This window comes from Ziziphus jujuba, chromosome 6 (genome assembly GCF_031755915.1).
Source record: "Ziziphus jujuba cultivar Dongzao chromosome 6, ASM3175591v1".
NCBI lineage: Eukaryota > Viridiplantae > Streptophyta > Magnoliopsida > Rosales > Rhamnaceae > Ziziphus > Ziziphus jujuba.
In genome coordinates this window covers 8,785,459-8,809,868 of record NC_083384.1, presented here as the reverse complement: position 1 = coordinate 8,809,868, position 24,410 = coordinate 8,785,459, and the positions used below count along the sequence as shown (strand labels likewise).

The following is a 24,410-nucleotide window of genomic DNA, read 5'->3' as shown; positions in this document are numbered from 1 at the left end:
GATAAGAATGTGGGTTGAGTGGTATCATATTGGACTGGAAGATTCTTTAAACACAAATATGATCCAACCATAATTGGCATATGGGTTAACTCTCTTAATTTAGAGAAACAGATCAATAAGATATTGGGGCAATTTAAAATCAATGGTCTAAACCAATACACAATCTATAGACACCCCTACAATCAGTAAAACGTGTGCAAGTTGAGAAAGGAGCTATGCCTTGCCTTGAAAAGCTGGTGACCCACAAATTTGTTTTATGCAAGCCTCCTATATATATACCTTTATGATCACCAAAATTATCCAATATGGGTCATTCACCATTCTCTGTATCTCATGATGATGGCAAATTTTTCACCACGTATATATAAAAATAAGGCAGCTTATGTCAATGGGCTTTGAATTGTTGTACTTAGGGATGCTTTGAAGCTAACTGGGAATGTTCTTAAAATTAGTTGGATTTTTTCCTATTTTAGTTTATAGTCTTATTGGTTTACATTATCTTGATCCTTATTGGGCATTAACTTTCTTCAGGGTTCAATGCAAGAAAAGTTGCAAAACAGAAAAGAAACACAATGAACATATGAAGTTTTAAGGCAATTTCCTTTATTCAACTTAATCAGAAGGGAGGAAAAAAGAAAAAAAAAAACTCCTTATTTGAATATATCTTTGTTATTATTCACTTTCTCCTTGAATTAATCTAAAAAAAATAAATAAAAAGTACAAGTTAGAAAAAGCCTATTACATTTTTCAGGCAATTTATCAATAAGTACAAGGAAACTTGCCTAATGACTAAACTTTATCCGAACTTCAATGGCTGTGATGCAACATTTTATCGATTTATTTGTATTTTTAGAGATTTAAAGAAAAAAGAAAAAAAGAAAAAAAAGTCTATTGACTCATGTTTAGACAAAAGCCATTTCATTTTCTGTACCAGCTAACAAAACAATATTATGGAATAACTAAGCAAGAAAAGCACCTTCAAGCTTACAACATTTTTTTCTAACATCAAATTTTCTTGAAACTTGTCCAGAAGATGCATGGTTTTCCACAAACACTTTCCATCATCCAAACAATCTGATATTCTTCTTGATAACCACAAAGACTTTTTAAACTTTGCTCTGCATATTTCTACTATATATACACACACACACACACACACACACATAACATAGTCCATAAGTATACAAACACAACCAAGCATATAGTTCTTGAACTGAGAAAAGTTTACTATCTAAATAAGCAAGATTCAATGGCGGAAAGTGCAGTGAAATTTTTACTTGACAAGCTCGCACCACTCTTCGAAAATGATCTCCAACTCTTAACAGGGATCAAAGAAGAAGTTGTGTTCCTCAGAGGAGAGTTGGAGCGTATCAGAGCATTCCTGAAAGTCGCAGATTCACTGCAAGACACAGACGCAGAGCTCAAAACATGGGTTCAGCAAGTCAGAGACATTGCTCACGATACGGAGGACACTCTCGACGAATACGCAATTCTTCAATCTCATCATGATGATGACCATCATGGCCGTGGATGGTACGGCTCTATACACCGTCTATCTTGCTGTATCAAAAACACTAAATCCCGTTACCGAATCGCTTGCGATTTACAAACTATAAACACGAGAATCAGAGTAATCAGCGAGACCAATAAGAGGATTCGTCAGAAAATCTATGATGCAAAACGAGATCTGGGTTCGAGCAGCTCGGGGATGAAGAATTGGGAAGAAGATTCTCGAGGGGAAGCTTTGCTTCTTGAGAAAAGTGATTTGATGGGTATTGAGAAACCCAAAGGGAAGCTCGTTGAGTGGCTTGTCAATGGTGGGTCTGGGAGAGAAGTTGTTTCAGTGAGTGGAATGGGTGGTTTGGGGAAGACCACCTTGGCAAAACAGGTCTATGATGCTGCAGAGGTGAAGAAACGTTTCAAAGTCTGTGCTTGGATTACTGTATCTCAGTCTTTCAAAATGGATGAGCTTCTTAAAGACTTAGCTGGGCAACTTTTCAGAGTTGTTAGACGACCATTGCCTGAAGGACTAAGCAGCATGAGCAACTACCAGCTGAAGAAATTGATTAAAGACTTGCTGCAGAAGAGAAGGTACCTAATTGTTTTAGATGATGTTTGGCATTTGTATGAATGGGATTCTGTGAAATATGCATTGCCTAATAACAATTACGGAAGCCGGATAATTCTTACAACCCGGAATGCAGATTTAGCTTCTCTTACCAGTTTGCAATCTGATGGGAAAATCTATAATATGGAGCCCTTGCCTTCATTGGAATCCTGGGACCTTCTTTGCAGGAAGGCCTTTCATGGGGACTCTTGCCCTCCACATTTGGAGGAAATCTGTGGACATATTTTGAGGAAATGTGAGGGATTGCCTCTTGCAATAGTGGCAATTGGTGGTGTTTTGGCTATGAAAGACAGACGCAGGATTGATGAGTGGGAAATGGTTGGATATAGTCTTGGGAGTGAAATGGAAGGAAATGACAAACTCAAAGGGTTGAAGAAAGTACTTTCTCTTAGTTTCAATGAGTTGCCGTATTATCTTAAGTCTTGCTTCTTGTACCTCAGCATCTTTCCTGAGGATCATCTTATTGAGCATATGAGAATTATTCGACTATGGATCGCAGAGGGATTCATCGAACCAAAAGAAGGCAAAACACTAGAAGATGTTGCAGAGGAGTACTTCAATGAACTTCTAAATAGAAGTATGCTGCAAATGGCTTTAACAAGAAGGGATGGAAGGATAAAGAAATTCCGTATCCATGACCTTTTTCGGGAGATTCTCATTTCCAAGTCAAGGGACCAGAACTTCGCCACAATAGTGAAGGAGAAGAATTTATCATGGCCGGATAAAGTTCGGCGGCTATCCATACATAACACACTGGAAAATATGCAGCAGGGCAGGTCTGTTTCTCAACTCCGTTCTCTGTTTATGTTTGGGGTGATTGAAATGCCATCAATACATACATTGTTTCCCAGAGGGTTTAGGCTGCTTAGTGTGTTAGATTTGCGAAATTCAACTCTTAATAGGTTTCCAGTTGAAGTTGCTAACCTCTTCTTTTTGAAGTATCTGAGCTTGAGGAAGACCAAAGTGAAAATAGTTCCAACATATATAGGGAAGCTTCTGAACCTGGAGACTTTAGATCTTAAGCATTCTCATGTCAGCGAACTCCCAGTTGAGATCCTGAACCTCCAAAGGCTTCGCCATCTCCTCGTATATCGTTATGAGTTTCTGTTTTATGGAAACTTTCAGTCAAATTATGGTTTTAAGTTCCAGGGAAAAATAGGCTGTTTGAGATCCCTACAAAAGCTGTGTTTCATTGAGGTAGACCAAGATAATATAATAGAGCTGGGGAAACTGAATCAATTGAGAAGGTTGGGAATCATAAAGCTGAAAAAACAAGATGGGAAAGCTCTATGCTCTTCCATTGAAAATCTTACCAAACTTTGTGCACTGTCTGTAACTTCAATTGAAGAGGATGAGATCCTTGATCTGCAGCACCTTTCCTCTCCTCCTCTACTGCTTCAAAGGCTGTATTTAAGAGGAAAATTGGAGACACTACCCCATTGGATACCATCCCTCCATAGCCTAGTAATACTGTATTTGAAATGGAGTAGGTTAAAGGATGATCCAATTGTATTCCTTCAGAATTTGCCCAATCTAGTTTTTCTTAAATTATGTAAGGCGTACGAAGGAGACAGATTATGTTTTGCAACTGGAGGGTTTAAGAAGCTTAAGCATTTACGCTTTGATGAATTTAATGAACTTCGAAGTGTAGATATTGAGCTTGGAGCAATGCCTTGTGTGGAAACGCTAAGCATCCAGCGTTGCAAACTGTTGGAGAAAGTTCCCTCTGGCATTGAACACCTTCCAAAGCTAAGGGTGCTTGAATTTTTCAATATGCCAGAAAAGTTGATGAAAACACTGTGTCCATATGCACAAGGAACAGACTATTGGAAAATTTCACATATCCCAGAAGTTTATTCTACCTACTGGAGAGAGGGAGGTTGGGAGGTCTACTCTTTGGAGAGTTTTTGTGAAGGACGAAGCAACCCTTGGATAAGTTCTGTCACTCAGAACCATGAACTTGAAACTCGCTGGAAGGGATATTCTGATCTGCATATTTCTTGATGTTCACTTGTTTTATTATGTATGTAGTTTTAAATGCTCGTTTCAGTTACAAATCATTTTTAATACTCGCTCTAAGCAACCTTGTAAATAGGTATTTTGTATATTTGGCAAAATTTACACTTTGATGTGCATGCTTTGGTCTGTCATGTACAATGCTAGTTGCTTCTAATTTGGATGTAACCTTTGATTTTCTGAATATACAGTATTGTTTGGTTTCAAGCTCTATGTGGTTTTATTTATTTATTTATTTATTATTATTATATGATTATTATTTTTGGACAAAACAAGCTCTTTGTATTTGAATAGCTAATATATGCTTTCTTTACTCATGATTTGTCCTTATTAGATTGACATTGACACTCAAACTTCTATGTTCTTATTTATTATTGTTTTCTTCTTAAAATGCACAAAACAATTGCAGGATTCAAGTTCTTATGTTCAGAAGAAAAAGGAAAAAATGAAAAGAGAAGAAAAAAAAAAAAAGGTTCTGTAGTATTTTGAAACTCGGAAAATGGAAGAAAATAGTGTTATTGGAAGGTAATGAAATGAAGATGCTGGTCAAAAGTCACTAGCTAATTTAAGGGAGCAGACGGAAAGCCAGCATTAATTTTGTAATGTGGATTGATATAAGAGATTGGATTTTATATATATATATATATATAACTTTTTTTTTTTCAAAGAAAGAATAAGTAGCTATAACTTTCTTGATGTAGTTCTCAACACTACCGTGAGCCATCTTTCTCTTGCTGTCAATTCTCTAATGAAACATATAGATGGTTGTAATTAAAACTCATTACTTTCCAAATGAAACAAAATTGGATTCTACTTTTGCTTCATACCAATTGGAACGGCATGAATTTGGCCTTTTTTTTTTTTTCTTTGGTTTGGACCACATATTATATCTAGTTGTGGAAGATTGATGACACTGGAGAGAGTGTGGATCACGAAAGGAATCTTAGTTGCATGTGCTGGCATTAAATTCAACAACTTTGTCTTTAGCTTAACCCAAAACTTGGATTATCAACCAGAAAAAAACAATGATATTTTAACAAGATGCTATGCTTATCCAAAAATTCTCAACCCGCATTCTTGGAAATGGTGCAGAAAATTTTGTTCTAATCTTGTACAATTCGTAATAAAATATGATGATCTAACTGTGACCAAAAAGCTGACTTTTGTCACAGTTTGATCTAAGAAAATGTTTTTAATTATTGGAAAGGATAACTATAACTGGTTTAAAATTATTTGGCATTATAGCCTTACCACAGACATTCATTTCCATGAAACATTCAAGGAAATATATTGGGCATACACAACTCCAATATATATATATATATATATATATTATATTATATTATTAATACACCAATACGGATGCCTTTGATCAGTCCATATGCTTGCACTATAAGAAATAAAATATTAAAAAAAAAAATTCCGGTATTTAGTTTAGCCCGCCTAAGAAACCTGCCATGAATGCCCACAAAAAGGAATTGTGGTTGCAACTTTATTTCAAGTAATTTTCATGGAATTCTGACTGGACACCAAAACTAAGTTAAAAGTCTCTAGCTTGAAGACCAAGCCTCAGAAAACTTGAAGCGCTAAGAAACAGCTTCAGGAGTATACGAAAAGCCAATTTACCAACAAATTAATGGTGGTAGGGCATGTTTGGGTTAAATATCCAAATTAGCCCCTTAAAATATAAAAAAGGAAAAGATGAAGAAAAGATTGCTGGAGCCTGGAAGGGCAATTTCCCTACTTTTTTAACAGTCAAACAAATATGTAACCTTTGCCTTATTTCAAAGTCTTATGCAATATAAATAAATAAATAAAGAAGAAGAAAAAAAAAAAGGTACGCTTTTTTCTTGACCAAAAAAAGGTACGCTATTTTCTTGACCAGCTTTTTTTTTTTTTTTTTTTAATCACAGCCTAATTAATTTAATCAGTCTAATACCTCACTATTAACAACTTGATTTATTAGGAATGGAGGAGTCATTTTCCCGTGACTTGGATATAAGATCAACTTCTTCAAAATGTCCTAGTTTGCCTAGTCACCAATATGGCGACGGGATTGTTTATGTCCAGAGTATCAGTCACAGAAACAATAAAATATTGAAAGCCACAGAGGTACTTCTTCAAAAAACCAAAAAGGGACCAGCCAAGAAAGCCACCTTAGCATTCAATTCAGACTGGTATTTTTGTTTGTTACTGGTAGAAAGTCAGCCAAGTTCTATTTTCAAAAAAGCTTTAAATTCTACCGTGTTTGATTTCTGAGAGTGTAATTCGATTCAATTTGGCTTCTCTAAACTTGCTCAACCAAGGTTGCAACCTAGAAATTTCCCCTTTGTGTCAATCCTCTTTTCTTTTCTCATAAACAATAATAATTTTGAGTCCCTTCTACGTTTTCAAAGCCCTGTTACTTAACCAGGTATGCAGTCTGAGCTTTCTCTATCAATATTACAAGTAAATTTAATAGTATATAACTGAAGCTTTGATTGAACCAGCAGAGATTGGTTAAAAGCAAAATGCCTTGTCCAAGACAAAGGCTATTTTAGCTGCAGAAAAGAGAGAAAATGGCTGAATGTTCAGTAAACTTTCTTATAGAAAAGCTTTCACTCCTTGTAGACAATGAGGTGATCATCATCCTGTTCAGAGGGGTCCGAGAACAAGTGGTGTATCTGAGGCTTGAATATGAGCGGATGAGAGCCTTCTTGAGGATTGCAGATGCATTGCAGGATGGTGATGAAGAGCTTAGTGTTTGGGTTAGGCAAGTGACAGACATTGCACAAGATACTGAAGACATACTTGATGAGTTCTCACTTCTCCAGGACCATGATCAAGCACATGGTTTCTATGGTTCTCTCCTCAAACTTGCTTGCTGTGTTAAGAATGCAAAAGCAAGTTACCGGATTGCTTCTGCATTGAAAGGCATAAATTCAAGGATGAAAATAATCAGCCAAGTCCATAAACATCTTCGTCACAAGTTCATCCAAGCAAAACAAGGTTCAGACTCCAATACATGGCATGATTGTCGCTGTGATGCACTTCTTTTGGACGAATCAGACCTGGTTGGTATTGACAAGCCGAAGAAGATACTAGTTGAGTGGCTGATCAAGGGTGGTCCTGGCAGGGAAGTTGTCTCTCTGGCAGGTATGGGAGGAATGGGGAAGACAACATTGGCAAAGCAAGTTTATGATGATGCAGGAGTGAAGAAGCATTTCAAGATACGTGCGTGGATCACAGTCTCTGAATCGTGCAAAATACAAGACCTTCTCAAAGACATGGTACAACAACTCTACAAGGCAACAAGGAGGAGAGTTCCACAAGCAGTCGAGAGCATGAACAACAATCAGCTGAAAAGGACAATCAAGGAATTGCTGCAAAGAAGCCGGTATCTGATAGTTTTGGATGATGTCTGGAACTTGGATAAATGGCATGCTGTGAAATATGCACTTCCCAGCAACAGCTTTCGTAGCCGGGTTGTGCTCACAACTCGAAACGCTGACGTAGCAGCCTTCACCAGTGGAATTGAATCCAATAGCAAGATCCATAATTTGGAGCCTCTACCTCTGGCAGAGTCATGGGAACTGTTCTGTAGAAAGACGTTCAAAGGAAATGCATGCCCTCCTCATTTGGAGGAGATTTGTAGAAACATTTTGAGAAAATGTGAAGGACTCCCCCTTGCAATTGTGGCAATAAGTGGTGTTTTAGCCACAAAAAGCAAGTGGAGGATCGATGAGTGGGATATGGTTAGCCGGAGTTTAGGTGCTGAGATTGAAGGCAATGACAAACTCAAGTACCTTAAGAAGGTTCTTTCTTTGAGTTTCAATGATCTGCCTTATTATCTCAAATACTGTTTCTTGTACCTGAGCATCTTCCCCGAGGATCACCTCATCGAGCATATGAGACTAATCCGGTTGTGGGTCGCAGAGGGCTTCATTGAAGCAAAAGAAGGTAAAACGTTGGAAGAAGTTGCAGAAGACTATGTCAATGAGCTCATGAATAGAAGCTTGATGCAAGTGGCAACAACTACAAGTGATGGAAGGGTCAAAACATTTCGAATCCATGACCTTCTCCGGGAGATCATCATTTCAAAATCAAGAGATCAGAACTTTGCAGCAATAGTGAAAGAACAGAACATGCAGTGGCCTGATAGAGTTCGACGCCTATCAGTACATAACTCATTGGAGGATCCACTTCCCATCAGGTCAGTTTCCCGGCTACGTTCTCTTTTCATGTTTGGGGTGATGGAAAAACCACTCCTGAATAAGTTGTTCCCTGGTGGATTTCGTTTGCTTAATGTGTTGGATTTGAGAAATTCTCCCTTAAAGAAATTCCCAGTTGAAGTTGTCAATTTATACCACTTAAAGTATCTCAGCTTGAGGGATACTAAAGTGAAAATGGTTCCAAGATACATTGAGAAGCTTCAGAACTTGGAGACTTTAGATCTAAAGCATTCCCAAGTTACTGAACTTCCCATTGAGATATTGAAACTCCAAAAACTTCGTCATCTCCTTGTATACCGTAACGAGTATGCATCTTATGAACATTTTCATGCCAAGTCTGGTTTTCGAATCATGGAAAGCATAGGAGTTTTTCGATCCTTACAAAAGCTCTGCTTCATCGAAGCAAATCTAGAAGGTAGTGAGCATATGATGAGGGAGCTGGGGAAGCTAACTCAACTGAGAAGGTTAGGCATTGTGAAGTTGAGAAGAGAAAATGGAAAAGCACTATGTTCATCCATTGAGAAGATGACAAGTCTTCGTGCCTTGTCTATATCTTCAGAAGAAGAGGATGACATCATTGATCTGCAAAACCTTTCCGCTCCTCCTGTGTTGCTTCAAAGATTGTATCTAAGAGGACGCCTGGAGATATTACCTCACTGGATTTCTTCCCTCCATAGTCTTGTGAGATTGTCTCTGAAATGGAGTAGGCTGAAAGATGATCCACTTGAAGATCTTCAGCACATTCCTAATCTTGTCCACCTTATATTATGTCAGGTTCACAATGGAGAGAAACTGTGTTTCAGGTCTGGTGGGTTTAAAAAGCTTAAGATTTTAGGCATTGATGAATTTGATGAACTTAGAAGTATTGAAGTGGAGTCAGGAGCTATGGCTTGTCTTGAAGAACTAAGCATCGGCCGCTGTCAGTTTCTGAAGAAGGTACCATCGGGAATTGAGCATCTAACCAAGTTGAAAGTACTCGAGTTTTTCGATATGCCTGTAGAACTAATCAACACAATTCGTCCAGATGAAAAGTGCAATGACTGTTGGAAAATATCTCACATTCCAGAAGTTTATTCAACATATTGGAAAGAAGGAGGATGGGAGGTTTACCCTTTGGAGAGTTTGGCTGATGGAGAGAATTGTCCCCTGCCTAAAGATTTCATTAATACCCGAGAACTCCGGACTCGTTGGAAGTAACGTTTTCTGCAAAGCTGGTGGGAAGTTCTCTGTGGATTATCATTTTGTAAAATACAAAAAAAAAAATGCTAGTTTGTGGTACAATGTATATATGAACTCGTTTGCATGAAAAAGCTAGGTTTTTGTACAATCTGTGTAGAACTAGTTTGCATCTCTGGCACATTAATGTATATTGAACTGCTATAATAAATAAATAAATAAACATGCCGTACTTCTTGTAAAGAGCTGCTTTTTTTGATTTGGCAGTTTGTGAATGTTTTTGTCTTCTTTTTTCCATAATTTTGTTTTGTCCTTTTGTGCAGTTATAGACAAGTTTGGAGAAAGAATTTGATTTTTAGTTCACGTTGGGTATCAGTTTTAATTTGATCATGAGTTTCACGTAAGTATGACAGTTAAGTTTGGGAGTCATGTTTAAGAATGATAGGATTAGGAGTCAAGTTTGATTTAGTTTAACTACTCACAAAAGAATTAAACAAATTACGCTGTTTAGATCAAGATTAGAAGCTGGTTTTGGTTAATCACCCATTAAGTATAAGAATATTCCATTGACCAGACCAAAACAATATATTCCTAAATTATCATGTCCTTCGAAGGTAGAAAGTAAAAGCAACATATTTGAATATTAATTTTTGGGTTGCTCGATCTTATGTTCAGCAAGCAACATGTTGCAAGTTGATGGGGATCTTTTAAGTTTACCTTGGGGTTTAAAAAATAAAGCTAGTTTGTTCTGTAACTTATTGTATAGAACTAGTATGTAACTTCTTGTAACTGCTAAATTTTAATGCTTTCTGGATTACTTCTTCTTGACTAGCCAAGCTTTGTTGATTGCACTTTGTTGAATTTGTATTTCTTCTTCTCTTTTTTTTTTTTTGTTTTTTTTTTTTTTTTTTGTTTTGTATGTGGGAAAGTAAGTGCATTTCTCGAATAGTTTGGAGAAAGATTGTAAGTTGTAAGTAATGAACAACGATTTATGATACAAAAAGAACCATTTAAAGAAAATGGAGAAGTTGGGTCAATTATCCAAAATTAGATAATGCATGGCACAAAATGGTGAAGTAAGCATCTGTTTTAGGCTGCTGGCGCTTAGGTATCATTAAGTTGAGGCAGCAAGATAAAGTTATAAACATTTTGAATACTTTTGTAGAAAATGAAATGAAAACCAAGTAAAATTTGAACTAAAATGAAAAACTATTTTATTTTCAAAATCATATTTATTACATGAGGGAAAAAAAAATAAAAATAAAAATAAAAATAAAAACTCCCCCTATACTCCATCTCTCTATTCCCCAATTTTTTCTCTTCTCTCTTTTTTACCTACTTCCCCAAAAATTCTTCCATCCACATTCTCTCTCCACTTCCTCTCTTCACTTTCCCAACTTCCCCCCTATTTCTTTCTATTTTCTTCTACTTCCCTCTCCCTCCCACCTCTCTAATACATTCACTCTCTACTTTCTCTCATTAACTTCTCATTTCTCACTTTCCTCTGGTCTCTTTCTCTATTTCCTTTGCTTAGTTTCTCTCCCTCCACTTTCTTTTTGCTCTCTTCTCTTTATGCACTCTCTCTACTACATTCTCTTGCCAATTTCTCTCTTTAATCTCTAATTGTAAAATTCTAGTTGCTCTCCTTTTGACACCATTGTCACAAGGTAAAATAGTTTGTTCCATAAACTATCAAATCCAATTTTGTGAAATTCCAATTTATGTCCTTATATTCTTAGTTTATAAAAATTTAAAAGTTTATCCAATTAATTTATGTCTAAAAGTGTCCCAATTTACTTGTCTAAAAATAGTTTACAATTTTGAGAAAACTTTTAAGAGAGAATTTTTGTAAAACTTAAACTTTTTCTGTTATAATAATAATAAAATAAAATAATGTAATTACTTGAATTAAATAAAAATATACTATCTTTTTAAACCTATATATATATATATATATATATATATATATATACACACTATGAACATTCTTGTTTTCAACTAAGAGATAAATATTTTTTACAGGCGAAAACTACATATGCTTAGGTTTTCTTAGAATAAGTCTATTTTTAATTGTGAAAACAAAATATAATTAGGTCTATTTTTGTATATTATTTTAGAAAATGTCTATTTTCTGGAAAATGCCTTTTCCATGTAAAAAGTCAATTGCATTTTTTTTTAGAACCTTTATTCCCAAGAAAACAAAATAAATAGAAATAAAAATAAAAATATTAAAAAAAGATCAGAAAATAGTTTTAATTCCTATAAAAAAGTATGATATTATTATTATTATTATTATTATTATTATTTTTTGAACGAAGTAAAAGTATAGTTGATTATTCTCTTATTTTTGAAACAAAAAGTGTTTTTCCTTTTCCATATAAAAAATCAGTCTCATCTTTCTTTGTTTTTGTTTTTTTATTATTTATTCAAATAAAAATAATTTTTTTTAAGGGCAAAAAAAAAAAGTAACTAAAAAATATAGTAGTTTTTTTTTTTTAATTTTTTTTTTAAGTTTTAACTTCAAGGACATAATAAGAGGAATTTTACCAACATAACAACATTGTCAATAAAAATTGCAACAAGAAAATACAAAAAGAAATTAATTTGAGAAAGCAGAAAAGAATTGTAGTAAGAAGAAAAGTGAAAAGATAAAAAGTATTAGAAAGCATAGAAGATAACTAAAACAAAAGGCCAGTAGAAATAAATAGGCAGAGAAAAGCAGAAATGAAAAATTGCAGAGAGAAAGTAAAAGAGATAAATGATAGAGAAAGCAGTGAGCAAAAAGAAAGAGAGGAAACAGAGAAAAAGTCAAGAGGGAAAAGTAAAATAGAAAATAGTTTAGCACAGAAAGAAAGGAAAGAGAAATTGGTGAGGAAGAGAGAGAGACAGAAAGAGAGAAAGGGGACACACACCACACCAAAACCCCACACTCACAGCAGAGAGAGGAAGAGACCTGGCAAATCTCAGCAGTCTTCTTCCTCCCCAAACCCAAAAAATTCTTTATCTTTTTATTGTTTACAATTATTCTACAGTTGTTTCTACCAAAATTTATAAGAAAATAAATAATTCTCAATTGTACACAATTCAAATCAAATTAACACTCTATAAGGCTCTCTCTGCAATTCTTCAATTCTTCTTTCGCATTTATGTAGCGGATTGCACTGCAAAAAGGAAAGAGTAAGTGCAAAGTGACATTAAAAAATTGAACAAAAACTGGAAAACGTAATTTTAAAACCACAATCAAAATCTGCTAACAACTAGCTGATTAATACCTTGAACTATTTTATTTTCTTTGCCTTTTTAGACTTGTTCTTCCATAGACTACTTTCTGATTCTTCAAACTTTCCCTGAAGAAAAAAGTTTGTCAAAACACAATAAGAAACAGATTATGTTCATATAGAAAAAGTAAAGCTTTTTACCAGAAACTAGAAAAAGTAAAGCTTTACCTGCTTGGTAGAAAATAATTATTCCACTTCCATCCTGAAACACAGTCAAATTCATAAACAATTGGAGAGTCAGCATTGACCCCATCTTGTTGTTTCCATTTATTTTTCCCTTTTGACCATTTTCAGATTCTTCAAAAATTTCCCTCAAGAAAGACTGTCGAGCATAAGAAATGAATTATCTGAATCTATATAAACAAGAAAATGGACCAAAACCACGGATTTTTATTCCCAGAAAACAAGAAAAATAAAAAAGTAAAAAACTTTACCTTGCTTGGAGGAAAACAAGCATTCCTCTTCCATCCACAAACATAGACTACTTTCAGATTCTTCTTAATAAAACTGTTCTGACTTCTCATTTTACAAGGTCGCGTTTTCTGCTACACACACACACACACACGCACACGCACACATCACAAAGCCATCAGAGAATTAAATATATACACACACACATACATATACAAAAGAAAGCATTGAAATCAATGGAACCTGAAATCATTAACACCACCAGTCTTAATCCTAAAAGCTATAGCATCTGTTTCTATTGATTAAATAATTCAGAGACTATATTAATTGAAGTCTACTACATAACGGTTTGAGCCAAAAAAGTAAATGGAAATGTTTCTAAATTAACAGGTTTATTAGTTAGGGAGCCAAATTTTCAGGGTTACCAAGAAAGAGTGAAAAAGGAAGATCAAGAGGGGAACGGAATGCCAAACGTACACACCTTTCATATGGATTCATCGGATTTGGGAACCAGAACTTAGACCTGCCGTGTGGTTTGAGACATCCAGTTTCTTCAGCCTTTGCTTTTGTCATCTAGGTTTGGACGAATTCCTTAAACAATAATATACAAAGAATAAAAAAAAAAGAAAAAACCCACCTTTGGGGGGTATATTATATCAGAAAGAAACCAATCAGTTTCTGTGTGTATGTGAAAAACAGAGAAAACAGAGAGATATATATATAGAGAGCGAGAGAGAGAGAGAAGAAGATAGGGTCAAATATGAAAAAAGAAAGGAAAAGTAAATATTCTTATTTGAAAATATAACCGTTGCATCAAACTAGCCGTTGCGACGGAATTTCAAATAAAACTAACCGTTGGTCTGGTCATACAACATCTGTTTTTTGTTTTTTGTTTTTTTTTTTTTTTAAAGAACAAATAATCTATATAATATTTTCTTTTTTGGAAAAAATAATCATATTAAAATTGATGGAGTAAAGTTTTTGTTACGGAATTGGGAGAAAAACAAATAGCAACAGAAACAAAGAAAGCGAAGAACAAACACACAATTAACGTGTAAACCCTTGACGGGAAAAACCACGGGCAGGGAGAAGCAAATCCAATATCGAAAGATTGGTACAAAAGGTGAGCCTGACTGCGCGATACCTTCTAAACCCTAATTTTAGCTGAAAACCAAAAATATATAGTACATAAGAAAACCCTAAAACCCGAGCCTGACTACGGTCTCGGGCCTATCGGCCCGAGACCTCCGCTTCCACCACAGAGCCCCAAATTTTTCTCCAAAATTTAGTTTTACCAAATGGATCGCACCGCGAGCTTTTCGGGTCGGATCAACAAAAATTCGGGTCACAAACTCTAACAATCTCCACCTTAACACGAATTCCATATAAGGAATGAAAAACATACAAAACTTCAATCTTCGATAAAAGTTGCCATCCTCTTCCACAAAAAACCCCTAAAGGCAAAGCTCAACAACAAACACCAACCAAGTCCAAGCAATGCTCAAACTTGGCTACTGGAAGTGCCTTGGTCATCATGTCAGCAGGATTATCATGAGTACTCACCTTGCTGACAACAATATCTCCACGAGCAATAACATCACGTACAAAATGATACCGAACATCTATATGTTTTGTCCTCTCGTGAAACATCTAATCCTTAGTGAGATAGATAGCACTCTGACTATCACAATTGATGATCGTACTCTCCTGCTCAGAGCTCAACTCACCTATCAACGCCCTTAACCAAATAGCTTCTTTCACCGCTTCAGCTATAGCCATATATTCAGCTTCTGTAGTTGATAGTGCAACTGTTGCTTGCAAAACAGACTTCCAACTGATAGAAGTATCTCCAAGAGTAAATACATAACCAGTAGTGGACCTCCTTCTATCAAGGTCCCCAGCAAAATCTGCATCAACATATCCACGTACACCCTCCTTACTTCCACCAAACTCTAAACAAGTGTTAGTAGTGTCTCTCAAGTACCTTAGAATCCACTTGACAACTTGCCAGTGTTGTTTGCCAGGATTAGCCATATACCGGCTCACAACACTAACAACATGTGCAATGTCAAGACGGGTACACACCATAGCATACATCAAACTACCAACAGCACTAGAATAAGGAACATGTGACATATACTCAATATCTCTATCCGACTGTGGTGACATATCAGCAGACAATCTAAAATGAGTAGCTAATGGAGTACTTACAGGTTTAGCGTTCTTCATTCCAAAACGCTCCAGAACTTTCTCAACAAAAGATCTTTGAGTCAAGAAAAGTTTACCTGCAGATCTATCTCTCTCAATCTCCATACCAAGAATCTTCTTTGCCGCTCCCAAATCTTTCATCTCAAATTCACCATTCAATTCTGCTTTCAATCTGTTGATATCGGATTTCTTCTTGGCCACTATCAGCATATCATCAACATAAAGCAACAAATAGATAAATGAGCCATCTTCCAACTTCCTAAAATACACATAGCTATCATATTGGCTTCTAGAATAGCCATGGCTAAACATAAACCCATCAAACTGCTTGTACCACTGACGAGGGGATTGCTTCAAACCATACAAGGACCTTTTCAACAAACACACATGATCCTCTTTTCCTTCAACCTCGAAACCTTCGGGTTGCTGCATATAAATTGTCTCCTCAAGCTCACCATGCAAGAAAGCGGTCTTCACATCTAGTTGCTCCAACTCTAAATCATGCATAGCAACTAGCGCTAACAAAGCACGAATAGAAGTATGTTTAACGACAGGGGAAAATATATCATTAAAATCAACTCCCTGTACCTGTGAATACCCCTTCGCTACTAAACGTGCTTTGTACCTCGCATCTTCAACACCAGGAATGCCTTCTTTCTTTTTGTAGACCCACTTGCATCCCACAATCTTCTTACCCTCTGGAGGTAATGCTAACTCCCAAGTGTGGTTCTTATGAAGCGACTCCACCTCTTCCTGCATAGCAATTAACCACTTTGCAGAATTCTCACATGAGATGGCTTCATAATAGTTGCAAGGATCACTGGGACTCTCGATCTCTTGTGCTGCAACACAAGCAAAAGTGACATAGTCTGCTAAACTAGAGGGCTTCTTGATCTCCCTGCGAGGTCTATCCTTGGCAATCGAATGCTCCTGCACCTCCTCAATTCTCTCTTCTTCCACATGAGTGGGTGTCTCAAATGAGCCTGAAACTGAACCATTCTGTGAAGTACTTACTTCCTCCACCCTAAACACCACCTGCTTTGGCATACTGTCTGAAACAACGAGCTCCTTTTTCGGATGCAGCATTGCCATCTCATCAAACACAACATCCCTGCTAATCACAACCTTAGATGACTTTGGATCAGGAAGCCAAACTCTGTATCCTTTTACACCCTGCGGGTAACCAAGAAATATGCCCTTCTTCGATCTAGGCTCAAGCTTACCATCATTAACATGAACATAGGCAGGGCATCCAAACACCTTCAAATCTAAATAATTAGCAGGTTTTCCAGACCATACCTCTTCAGGAGTCTTGCAATCGATTGCTGCCGATGGAGAACGATTCACCAAGTAGCAAGCTGTAGCAGCTGCTTCTGCCCAAAATTCCTGTGCTAACCCAGAATTCGACAACATGCATCGCACTTTCTCCATAAGAGTTCTGTTCATCCGCTCAGCCACACCATTTTGCTGCGGAGTTCCTCTAACTGTGAGATGTCTAACAATCCCTTCGTTTCTACAAAACTCATTGAAAACACCATCACAGAACTCCAATCCATTATCTGTACGAAGGCGCTTCATCCTTCTTTCCGTCTGCTTCTCTACCAAAGCTTTCCATTGCTTGAAGATAGCAAATACGTCATTCTTGTGCTTCAAGAAATATACCCAGACCTTCCTGGAGAAATCATCAATGAAGGTCAACATATATCTGCCACCACCCTTAGAAGCAGTACGTGCAGGTCCCCAAAGATCTGAATGAATGTAGTCTAGAGTACCTTTGGTTTTGTGAATTCCAGTACTGAAGCTAACTCTCTTCTGCTTCCCAAACACACAATGTTCACAAAACTCCAACTTCGAGATACTCCGATCACCAAGCAAACTCCGTTTGCTCAACATCGCCAAACCTTTCTCACTCATATGGCCCAATCTCATATGCCACAAACGAGTAACATCCGAATCTGACATGGATACTGAAACAGCAGCCGACCCCATTACCACAGAACCCTGTAGCCTGTATAATGTACCAACCAGGCTAGCTTTCATCACCACCAAAGCACCCTTCAGAACCCTCAAAACTCCACCTCCACCAGCAAAAGAACAACCAGACTTGTCCAAAGCAGATAAAGAAATTAAATTTTTAGACATACCTGGAACGTGACGTACCTCAGATAGTGTTCTGATAATTCCATCATGCATCTTCACCCTTACAGTTCCAATGCTGATGACACAGCAAGGATGATCATCTCCCATCAGCACAACACCTTTATCCACCGGAACATAAGAAGAGAACCAATCCCTATGGAGACAGATGTGAAACGAACAGGCTGAATCCAAAATCCATCCCTGCTTGCCCGAACTATCCTCAGTCACTGAATAAACATCTCCATCTTCAATTTCCTCATGTGCGACACTGGCTTCGGCATGTTCCTTACTCTTTTCATTATTTTTTATTCTGAAGCTTACGACATTCAGTTTTGATGTGCCCCTTTTTCTTACAGTAGTGACAAATAAGGTTTCTGAACCTTGACTTCGATCTTGGCCGACTACCACCATTGTTATTTTGATCTCTAGATGATGTTCTACCTCTAACAATCAAACCCTCTCCTCCGGAACTCCCAAAATTATTGTTATCCGAACTGCTGGTCAACTCCTTATCAAACAACTCCTTAGAATATAAAGAAGCTTTCACGTCCTCCAATTTTAGGGTTTTATTACTGTAAATCAAAGTCTCCCTAAAATTTTTATACGATGGAGGTAAGGGACGCAGTAGCATTAGGGCCTGATCTTCATCATCATATTTAATGTCCATGTTCGCCAGATCCAACAAAATAGTAGAAAAGTCATCTATGTGTGTTTTAATAGATGTACCTTCAACCATAGAAAGGGTGTATAGACGGTGCTTCGCAATCAGTTTCGTTGTGAGATTCTTTGTGATGTACAAAGATTCCAACTTGTCCCATAAGTCCTTTGTTGTCTTCTGATCAAGGACCTCTCTCAAAACTTCATTGGACAAGCATAGCTGAATGGTGGATAGGGCACGCTCATCAACCTCGGCTTTCTTTTCGGCATCCCACGAAGACGGCATCTGCTCCTTGCCAACCAACGCCTTGTGTAAACCGTTCTGTGTCAAAATCGCCTTCATCTTGACTTGCCACATGGAGAAACTCATGTTACGCTCAAATTTCTCAATGTCGAACTTTGTTACCATGATCGAAAAAAAAAAAAAAATTCCCAAATAGATCGACGCGGCTCTGATACCACTTGTTACGGAATTGGGAGAAAAACAAATAGCAACAGAAACAAAGAAAGCGAAGAACAAACACACAATTAACGTGGAAACCCTTGACGGGAAAAACCACGGATAGGGAGAAGCAAATCCAATATTGAAAGATTGGTACAAAAGGTGAGCCTGACTGCGCGATACCTTCTAAACCCTAATTTCAGCCGAAAACCAAATTTTTCGGCTTCCACCACAGAGCCCCAAATTTTTCTCCAAAATTTAGTTTTACCAAATGGGTTGCACCGCGAGCTTTTCGGGTCGGGTCAACAAGAATTCGGGTCACAAACTCTAACAGTTTTATTAGAGAAAATTTTCAAACTAGAAAAGTTACAAATGGAGAACCAGATCAAACAATGAATTCAAACTTAGTGAACCATTTAGAAAGCAACTCTTCCACAACAGAAAAATAATTTCAAAAAAAAAAAAAAATTTGTTCAATCTTCTTTCCTTGAAGAAAGATTGTCAAAAACACAACAAAGGAATTATTTATAATCTATATATACATTTTTCCAGGTAAAAAAGAAAATTGGACCAAAATCCAGATTTTATTTCTCCCAGAAACTAGATTCAAATATTAAAAAAGTGTTTTTTTACCTGCTTGGTAGAAAAGAATTATATTCCATTTCCATCCAGAAGAAAATAGTCGGTCGAAGTAATACAAATGATTGTTGATGAAAGGGATTTCTCTTCATTGAGACAGAATTAGGAGGAAAAAAAACTGAGTCTTCAGAAAACAAACAAATAATACTTAAAAAAAGAAAAAGAAAAAGAAAAACTTCATTTGGAGAAAAACTTCAGCTAGATGTATTTGGAGAAGAGCCAGTGCTCAATTTATATTAGAGTTAACAAATTGGAATTATGAAAGAGGACCGTTGGTCATCGAACTAAATCGCTGGAATTTCAAATAAATTTCGATCGCCATTTGGGCCTTGCGAGGATTAAGCCGAGTATAGGTGGCAACATCTTAGAGCTAGTGGATTGGGCTGAATTTGGGCTGGCAATTGTAAAGTGCGAATTACACGGGTGGTCAACATTCGGACACTTTTCGCTTTTTTTTTTTTTTTTTTTTTTTGCCTTTTTTTTAATTTTTTTTAAAGTTTTTTGGGTAAATTGATGCTTTTCATATCCATTATTTTTTGTAAATTAATTTTCCACATTGATTATAAACAAATATATTTACATCCATTGAAATTATAACAAAAAAGTTTTCATATTTCATCATATATAAATAAATATGTATCATCATTAATTAAATTGAAAAAAAAAAGAAAAAAAAAAAAAAAGAAAAGCTAGAAAGAGCTAAGGTGTGTGAAATCTTTGTAATAAAGTCAAATTTTGCGGCCAATCCTTTTTCAATTTGATATTCATAATACAGACAAGTTTTGCGGCCAAAGCAACTAAAACTAAGTCAATACAACCAAAAATTGTCAAACTAGTTGAATAAAGAAGGAATCTAGCGAAAGTCAAATAAAGAAGGAAGATCAAAGATTTTTAATTTGCAGAAATTGAAAACAAAAACAAACCCACAAGAGAAAGTTAGCGCGCAGAGAGAGAGAGAGGTTGAGAATGGCAGAAAGTGTGGTAACCTTTCTATTGCAGAAGCTGGACAGCTTTGCTCATGAAAAAGCTAATCTATTGGGTGGAATCCGGGAAGAAGCTGAGTATGTCAGAGACGAACTGGAGCGTATCAGAGCCTTCTTAAGAGTTGCTGATGCAAAGGAAGAAGGTGATGAAGAAATCGGAGTGTGGGTCAAGCAAGTCAGAGAAGTCGCATACGACATTCAAGACCTTCTTGATGAATTCCTACTTCGCTTCTCGAATCATGGAAACCACCATGATTTTTATGGCCGTTTATATAATCTTGCTCGAACCATCAAGAATCTCAAAGCTCGCCATCGAATAGCTTCTGGGTTGCAAGCCGTTAGATCCAGAGTGACCAATATCTCTGAGGGACATCAGATATATCGTTACAAACTAAACTCCATTGAAGAAGGGTCTTCTTCTTCCTCTGTCACTGCGAATAACAATTGGCACGACCTTCGAGGAGATGCCCTTTTGGTAGAAGAAGCTCAGCTGGTCGGGATTGACAAACCCAAACGAGATCTGATTGGTGGGCTAATAGGAGGAAGATCCGAGTTTCAAGTTATTGCAGCGGCTGGAATGGGTGGTTTGGGGAAGACGACCTTGGTGAGCAAAGTCTACAAAGATGATGCGGTGAAGAGGCATTTCCAACACCATGCTTGGGTCACTGTTTCCCAATCGTTCAAGCTTGAGGATGTTGTCAGAGATATTGTTCAACAACTGTTCGATGAAATCAAGCAGACACTTCCTCATGATGCAGATTCATTGGATAGCGATAAGCTCAAAGCCATTCTAGCTGGTTTTCTTCATGGGAAAAGATATCTGGTTGTGTTGGATGATATTTGGCAGGTGGGTGCTTGGGATGCTCTCAAATATGCATTTCCTACTAACAACAATGGCAGCAGATTAATGCTCACCACCAGGAATTCCAAAGTGGCATCTTTACCATCCAGCTTGGAGGTATGGTTTATGATTTAAAGCCTTTATCTTCAGAAGAATCTTGGAATCTTTATTGTGGGAAAACTTTCCAAGGCAATGATTGCCCTCCTCATTTAGAGAATATTTCTAAGAATATTTTGAAAAAGTGTGAGGGGTTGCCGCTTGCAATTGTTGCAATTAGTGGAATGTTGGCTACAAAGGACAGGAATAGAATGGTCGAATGGGAAATAGTTGAGCGTAGTCTAGGGGCTGAATTAGAAGGAAATGATAGATTGCGAAGTATGAAAAAGATACTTTCTTTTAGTTTCAATGATTTGCCTTACAATTTAAAACATTGTTTCCTGTATATTAGCATATTCCCTGAGGACTATTTGATCGACCCCAAGAAGCTGATTCGGTTTTGGATAGCAGAAGGTTTTGTTCAAGAAAAGGTAGGAAGAATACTTGAAGAAGTTGGAGAAGGCTATTTTAATGAACTTGTCAATAGAAGTTTGATCCAAGTGGTTGATAAATACTATGATGGGAGGATCGCAAAATGTCGAATCCATGATCTATTGCGTGAAATCATACTTCTCAAATCGAAAGATCAAAATTTTATGTCCATCATCAGTGAACAAAGCAGCTCTGCCTGAAAAGGTTTGGCGACTATCAATACATAAACCATTGGAAAATGTTGGCGGAGGGCATGACTTACATAGCTTGCACTCTCCGTTCTATTTTGGAGCAAAAGATGACTCCATTTCTAACTTCTCAATGTCCATCTTTTTCAATAATGGCTTAAGGTTTCTTAAGGTGTTAGACTGCAGGGAAGCACCTTTAAATACATTTCCAAAGGAGATTCTCAAACTATACAATTTAAGGTATCTAAGCTTGAGAGATACCAATGTGAGTTCCATTCCAAAATCAATTGGAAAGCTTCAAAAGCTTAACACAGTAGATCTTAGATATATTAATGTTACAGAGCTTCCTGCAGAAATTTTGCAGCTTAAGCAACTTCGGCAATTACTTGTTTATCGTTACGTCCATAGATTCACTACATCTCTTGAGGTCGTTGGTTTCAAGGCCTTAAGAGGTTTAGAAACATTGTCATCCTTGCAAAGTCTTTGCTTTATCGAGGTCAATCAAGGTGATTCTAATTTGATGAAGTCCCTAGGAGGGCTGACACAGTTAAGGAGGTTATGCATTCTAAAGTTGAAAGCAGAAGATGGAAATTATCTATGCTCGTCCATTGAGAAACTGAGGTTCCTTCTCTCATTGTCCTTGAACTCAGTATCCCCAGATGAAGTTATTGATTTGCAGGACATGTCATCACCTCCTCAATGCCTTCAACGGCTGATTTTAACAGGAAAGTTGGAGACTTTTCTCCATTGGATACCTTAACTTTCAAATCTTTGCAGATTATGCTTGAAATGGAGTCGTTTACAGGTTGATCCATTTGAATGTCTTCAAGCTTTGCCAAATTTAGTGCATATTGAGCTTGTTGAAGCTTATGATGGAGAAACATTGTGTTTCAAAGCTGATGGTTTCAAAATGCTTAAGGTGTTATTACTAGGGAAATTTGACAGATTGAAAAGAGTGACAATTGAGAGAGGGACAATGAGTTCTCTTGAGAAACTAATGTTAAGAGATTGTAAATTGTTGGACGAAGTGCCAACAGGGATTGAATGCCTTAGCAACCTCAAAGATCTCGAATTCATTGATATGTCTAATGAGTTTCTCATGAAGCTAAACCAAAGAACTGATTTGTTGCACATCTCAACCATTTTTGTTGGTTATGAAGCAGACTGGGGACTGGATGGATATTTGATTTAGTAATAAGATTTTTGGCATTTTTTTTTTTAGCTTTAAATTTTCTTTCATCATTTTGTAAACGGATGGAACACGGGCTTTGCAGTTCCTGTCATTATTCTGTGGTTAAACATTGTTATAACATTCTCTGTATTGTAATTTGTTTTTTTTTGGGACAAATGTCAATGAACTCTGTTTTCACTAATTCCTTTCTACTTAATAGAACAAAGTGAGCTTTGATTTTTTTTTTTTTTTACCCACCTTTTAGTTTAAACCAATTTTCCAGTAAAACAAGTACAATTTTCTAAATGAATTTATTATTTAAAATTTGTTAAAACAATGTGACTAAAGCTAACCTTGCCTTCCTCCACTTGTAAAAATGACTAATATTTGCTACTACAAATTTACAAAAAGTTGAACTGAAGAAGAAATACAAAGTTTTTATGGTATGTGATTTCCCAAATATGTGAACACCCTTTTATCAAAAATTCACGCCTACACCTAATTAACAACTTCAGTGTCCCTGACCATCGGTCTCTTCATGGCATTAGAAGAACTTCCATTCCACTGATCCTTTGGAGATGATCTGTTAGCAATATCAATGGTCAAACTGGCCACATCTCTCCTTCTGTTAATAGTTTCAATGCAAATGCAGAATATGCAGGGCTGGCGACAAGTCTATTCAGAAGTCTTAGAGCCTCCCTTAGTAGAAAAATCCTAAAAATAAAATTGTCCATATTATAAATATCTAATACAAGAAAAATGTAATAGCTTACCGGAAGAAAGCCGCTCAGCTTTCACACCTAGGAGTTTTGGAGTTGAGGTTCAAGTCTTGACAAACTCCGTTATTGCCTCGGCATAGGATGTTAAGGTTCGAGTCTTGGTAAACTCCGTTATTGCCTTGGATGGTCCTATGCCCCAATATCTCGTGGCGCAGGACTACAGCCTGCTATCTATGATACTATCAGGAGGCATCTTTTTTTCTTTTTTTTTAAATAGCCAAAAAAAAAAAAAATACAAGATATACATATTACTTAGATAAACACATACAAATATAAACGTAGCACAATTATCAAAAAAAAAAAAATATATATATATATATATATATAGCAGAGTAAATGGCATTGGAGGCTTACAACAATAGTTGTTGGCAATAGTAAACAAGAGAGCTTATGATTTTACACCGACTGAACATACTGTTAGAAATTTTATGGATTTAAATATACATAATAAATTTCATAAATCATAAATTACTAACCTTCAAACGCAGCCATTGATAAATTAGATCTTTAATCCTGCAAAATAAAAACAACGTAAAGTAGTGCCTATAGACACACTACTTTCAAACCACTCTCAGATTTTTGAAAACCCTAATCTCCAAATACTTAATGGTATAT

At 36.5% G+C, this 24,410-nt stretch overlaps 4 protein-coding genes and 1 long non-coding RNA gene across 7 annotated transcripts; 4 read left to right on the top strand and 1 right to left on the bottom strand.

Annotated features, from left to right (window-relative positions):
- The first annotated feature begins 861 nt into the window (after positions 1-861).
- LOC107434569 (disease resistance protein RPM1) lies at positions 862-4,351 on the top strand. The gene has a single exon (XM_016046045.4). It carries the CDS (start codon positions 1,250-1,252, stop codon positions 4,130-4,132), a length of 2,883 nt encoding a protein of 960 aa, XP_015901531.3. The 5' UTR covers positions 862-1,249; the 3' UTR covers positions 4,133-4,351.
- Positions 4,352-6,129: 1,778 nt separating this feature from the next.
- On the top strand, positions 6,130-9,774 carry LOC125419124 (disease resistance protein RPM1). Of its 2 annotated transcripts, none has more exons than XM_048464369.2 (2): positions 6,130-6,557; positions 6,755-9,774. In XM_048464369.2, exon 2 carries the CDS (start codon positions 6,829-6,831, stop codon positions 9,550-9,552), a length of 2,724 nt encoding a protein of 907 aa, XP_048320326.2. In that variant the 5' UTR covers positions 6,130-6,557; positions 6,755-6,828; the 3' UTR covers positions 9,553-9,774. The 2 variants fall into 2 exon arrangements, with proteins under 2 accessions (XP_048320326.2, XP_048320325.2); XM_048464368.2 differs by having other exon boundaries at positions 6,637-9,774.
- A 187-nt stretch (positions 9,775-9,961) lies between these two features.
- LOC107434564 (uncharacterized) lies at positions 9,962-13,922 on the bottom strand. 2 transcript variants are annotated; one of them, XR_007238108.2, is made up of 5 exons: positions 13,702-13,922; positions 13,244-13,354; positions 12,978-13,131; positions 12,804-12,878; positions 9,962-12,692 (listed from the first exon to the last, which is right to left on the bottom strand). It is a non-coding gene; the product is annotated as an uncharacterized LOC107434564 (long non-coding RNA). The 2 variants fall into 2 exon arrangements; XR_007238107.2 differs by having other exon boundaries at positions 13,244-13,351; positions 13,702-13,921.
- Positions 13,923-20,122: 6,200 nt separating this feature from the next.
- LOC107434555 (disease resistance protein RPM1-like) lies at positions 20,123-23,174 on the top strand. Its single transcript, XM_016046029.4, has 2 exons — positions 20,123-21,246; positions 21,578-23,174. The coding sequence occupies exons 1-2, from the start codon at positions 20,272-20,274 to the stop codon at positions 21,587-21,589; spliced, it is 987 nt and encodes a 328-aa protein (XP_015901515.2). The 5' UTR covers positions 20,123-20,271; the 3' UTR covers positions 21,590-23,174.
- On the top strand, positions 21,745-23,037 carry LOC125418894 (probable disease resistance protein At1g58390). Its single transcript, XM_048463596.2, has 2 exons — positions 21,745-22,574; positions 22,623-23,037. The coding sequence occupies exons 1-2, from the start codon at positions 21,745-21,747 to the stop codon at positions 23,035-23,037; spliced, it is 1,245 nt and encodes a 414-aa protein (XP_048319553.2).
- Positions 23,175-24,410: the final 1,236 nt, after the last annotated feature.

Coding starts and splice junctions, on each gene's coding strand:
- LOC107434569 (XM_016046045.4), top strand. CDS start 1,250: ATGGCGGAAAGTGCAGTGAAATTTTTACTTGACAAGCTCGCACCACTC.
- LOC125419124 (XM_048464368.2), top strand. CDS start 6,703: ATGGCTGAATGTTCAGTAAACTTTCTTATAGAAAAGCTTTCACTCCTT.
- LOC125418894 (XM_048463596.2), top strand. CDS start 21,745: ATGGGAGGATCGCAAAATGTCGAATCCATGATCTATTGCGTGAAATCA. Junction 22,575..22,622: donor CGGCTGATTTTAACAGGAAA/GTTGGAGACTTT, acceptor AAATCTTTGCAG/ATTATGCTTGAAATGGAGTC.
- LOC107434555 (XM_016046029.4), top strand. CDS start 20,272: ATGGCAGAAAGTGTGGTAACCTTTCTATTGCAGAAGCTGGACAGCTTT.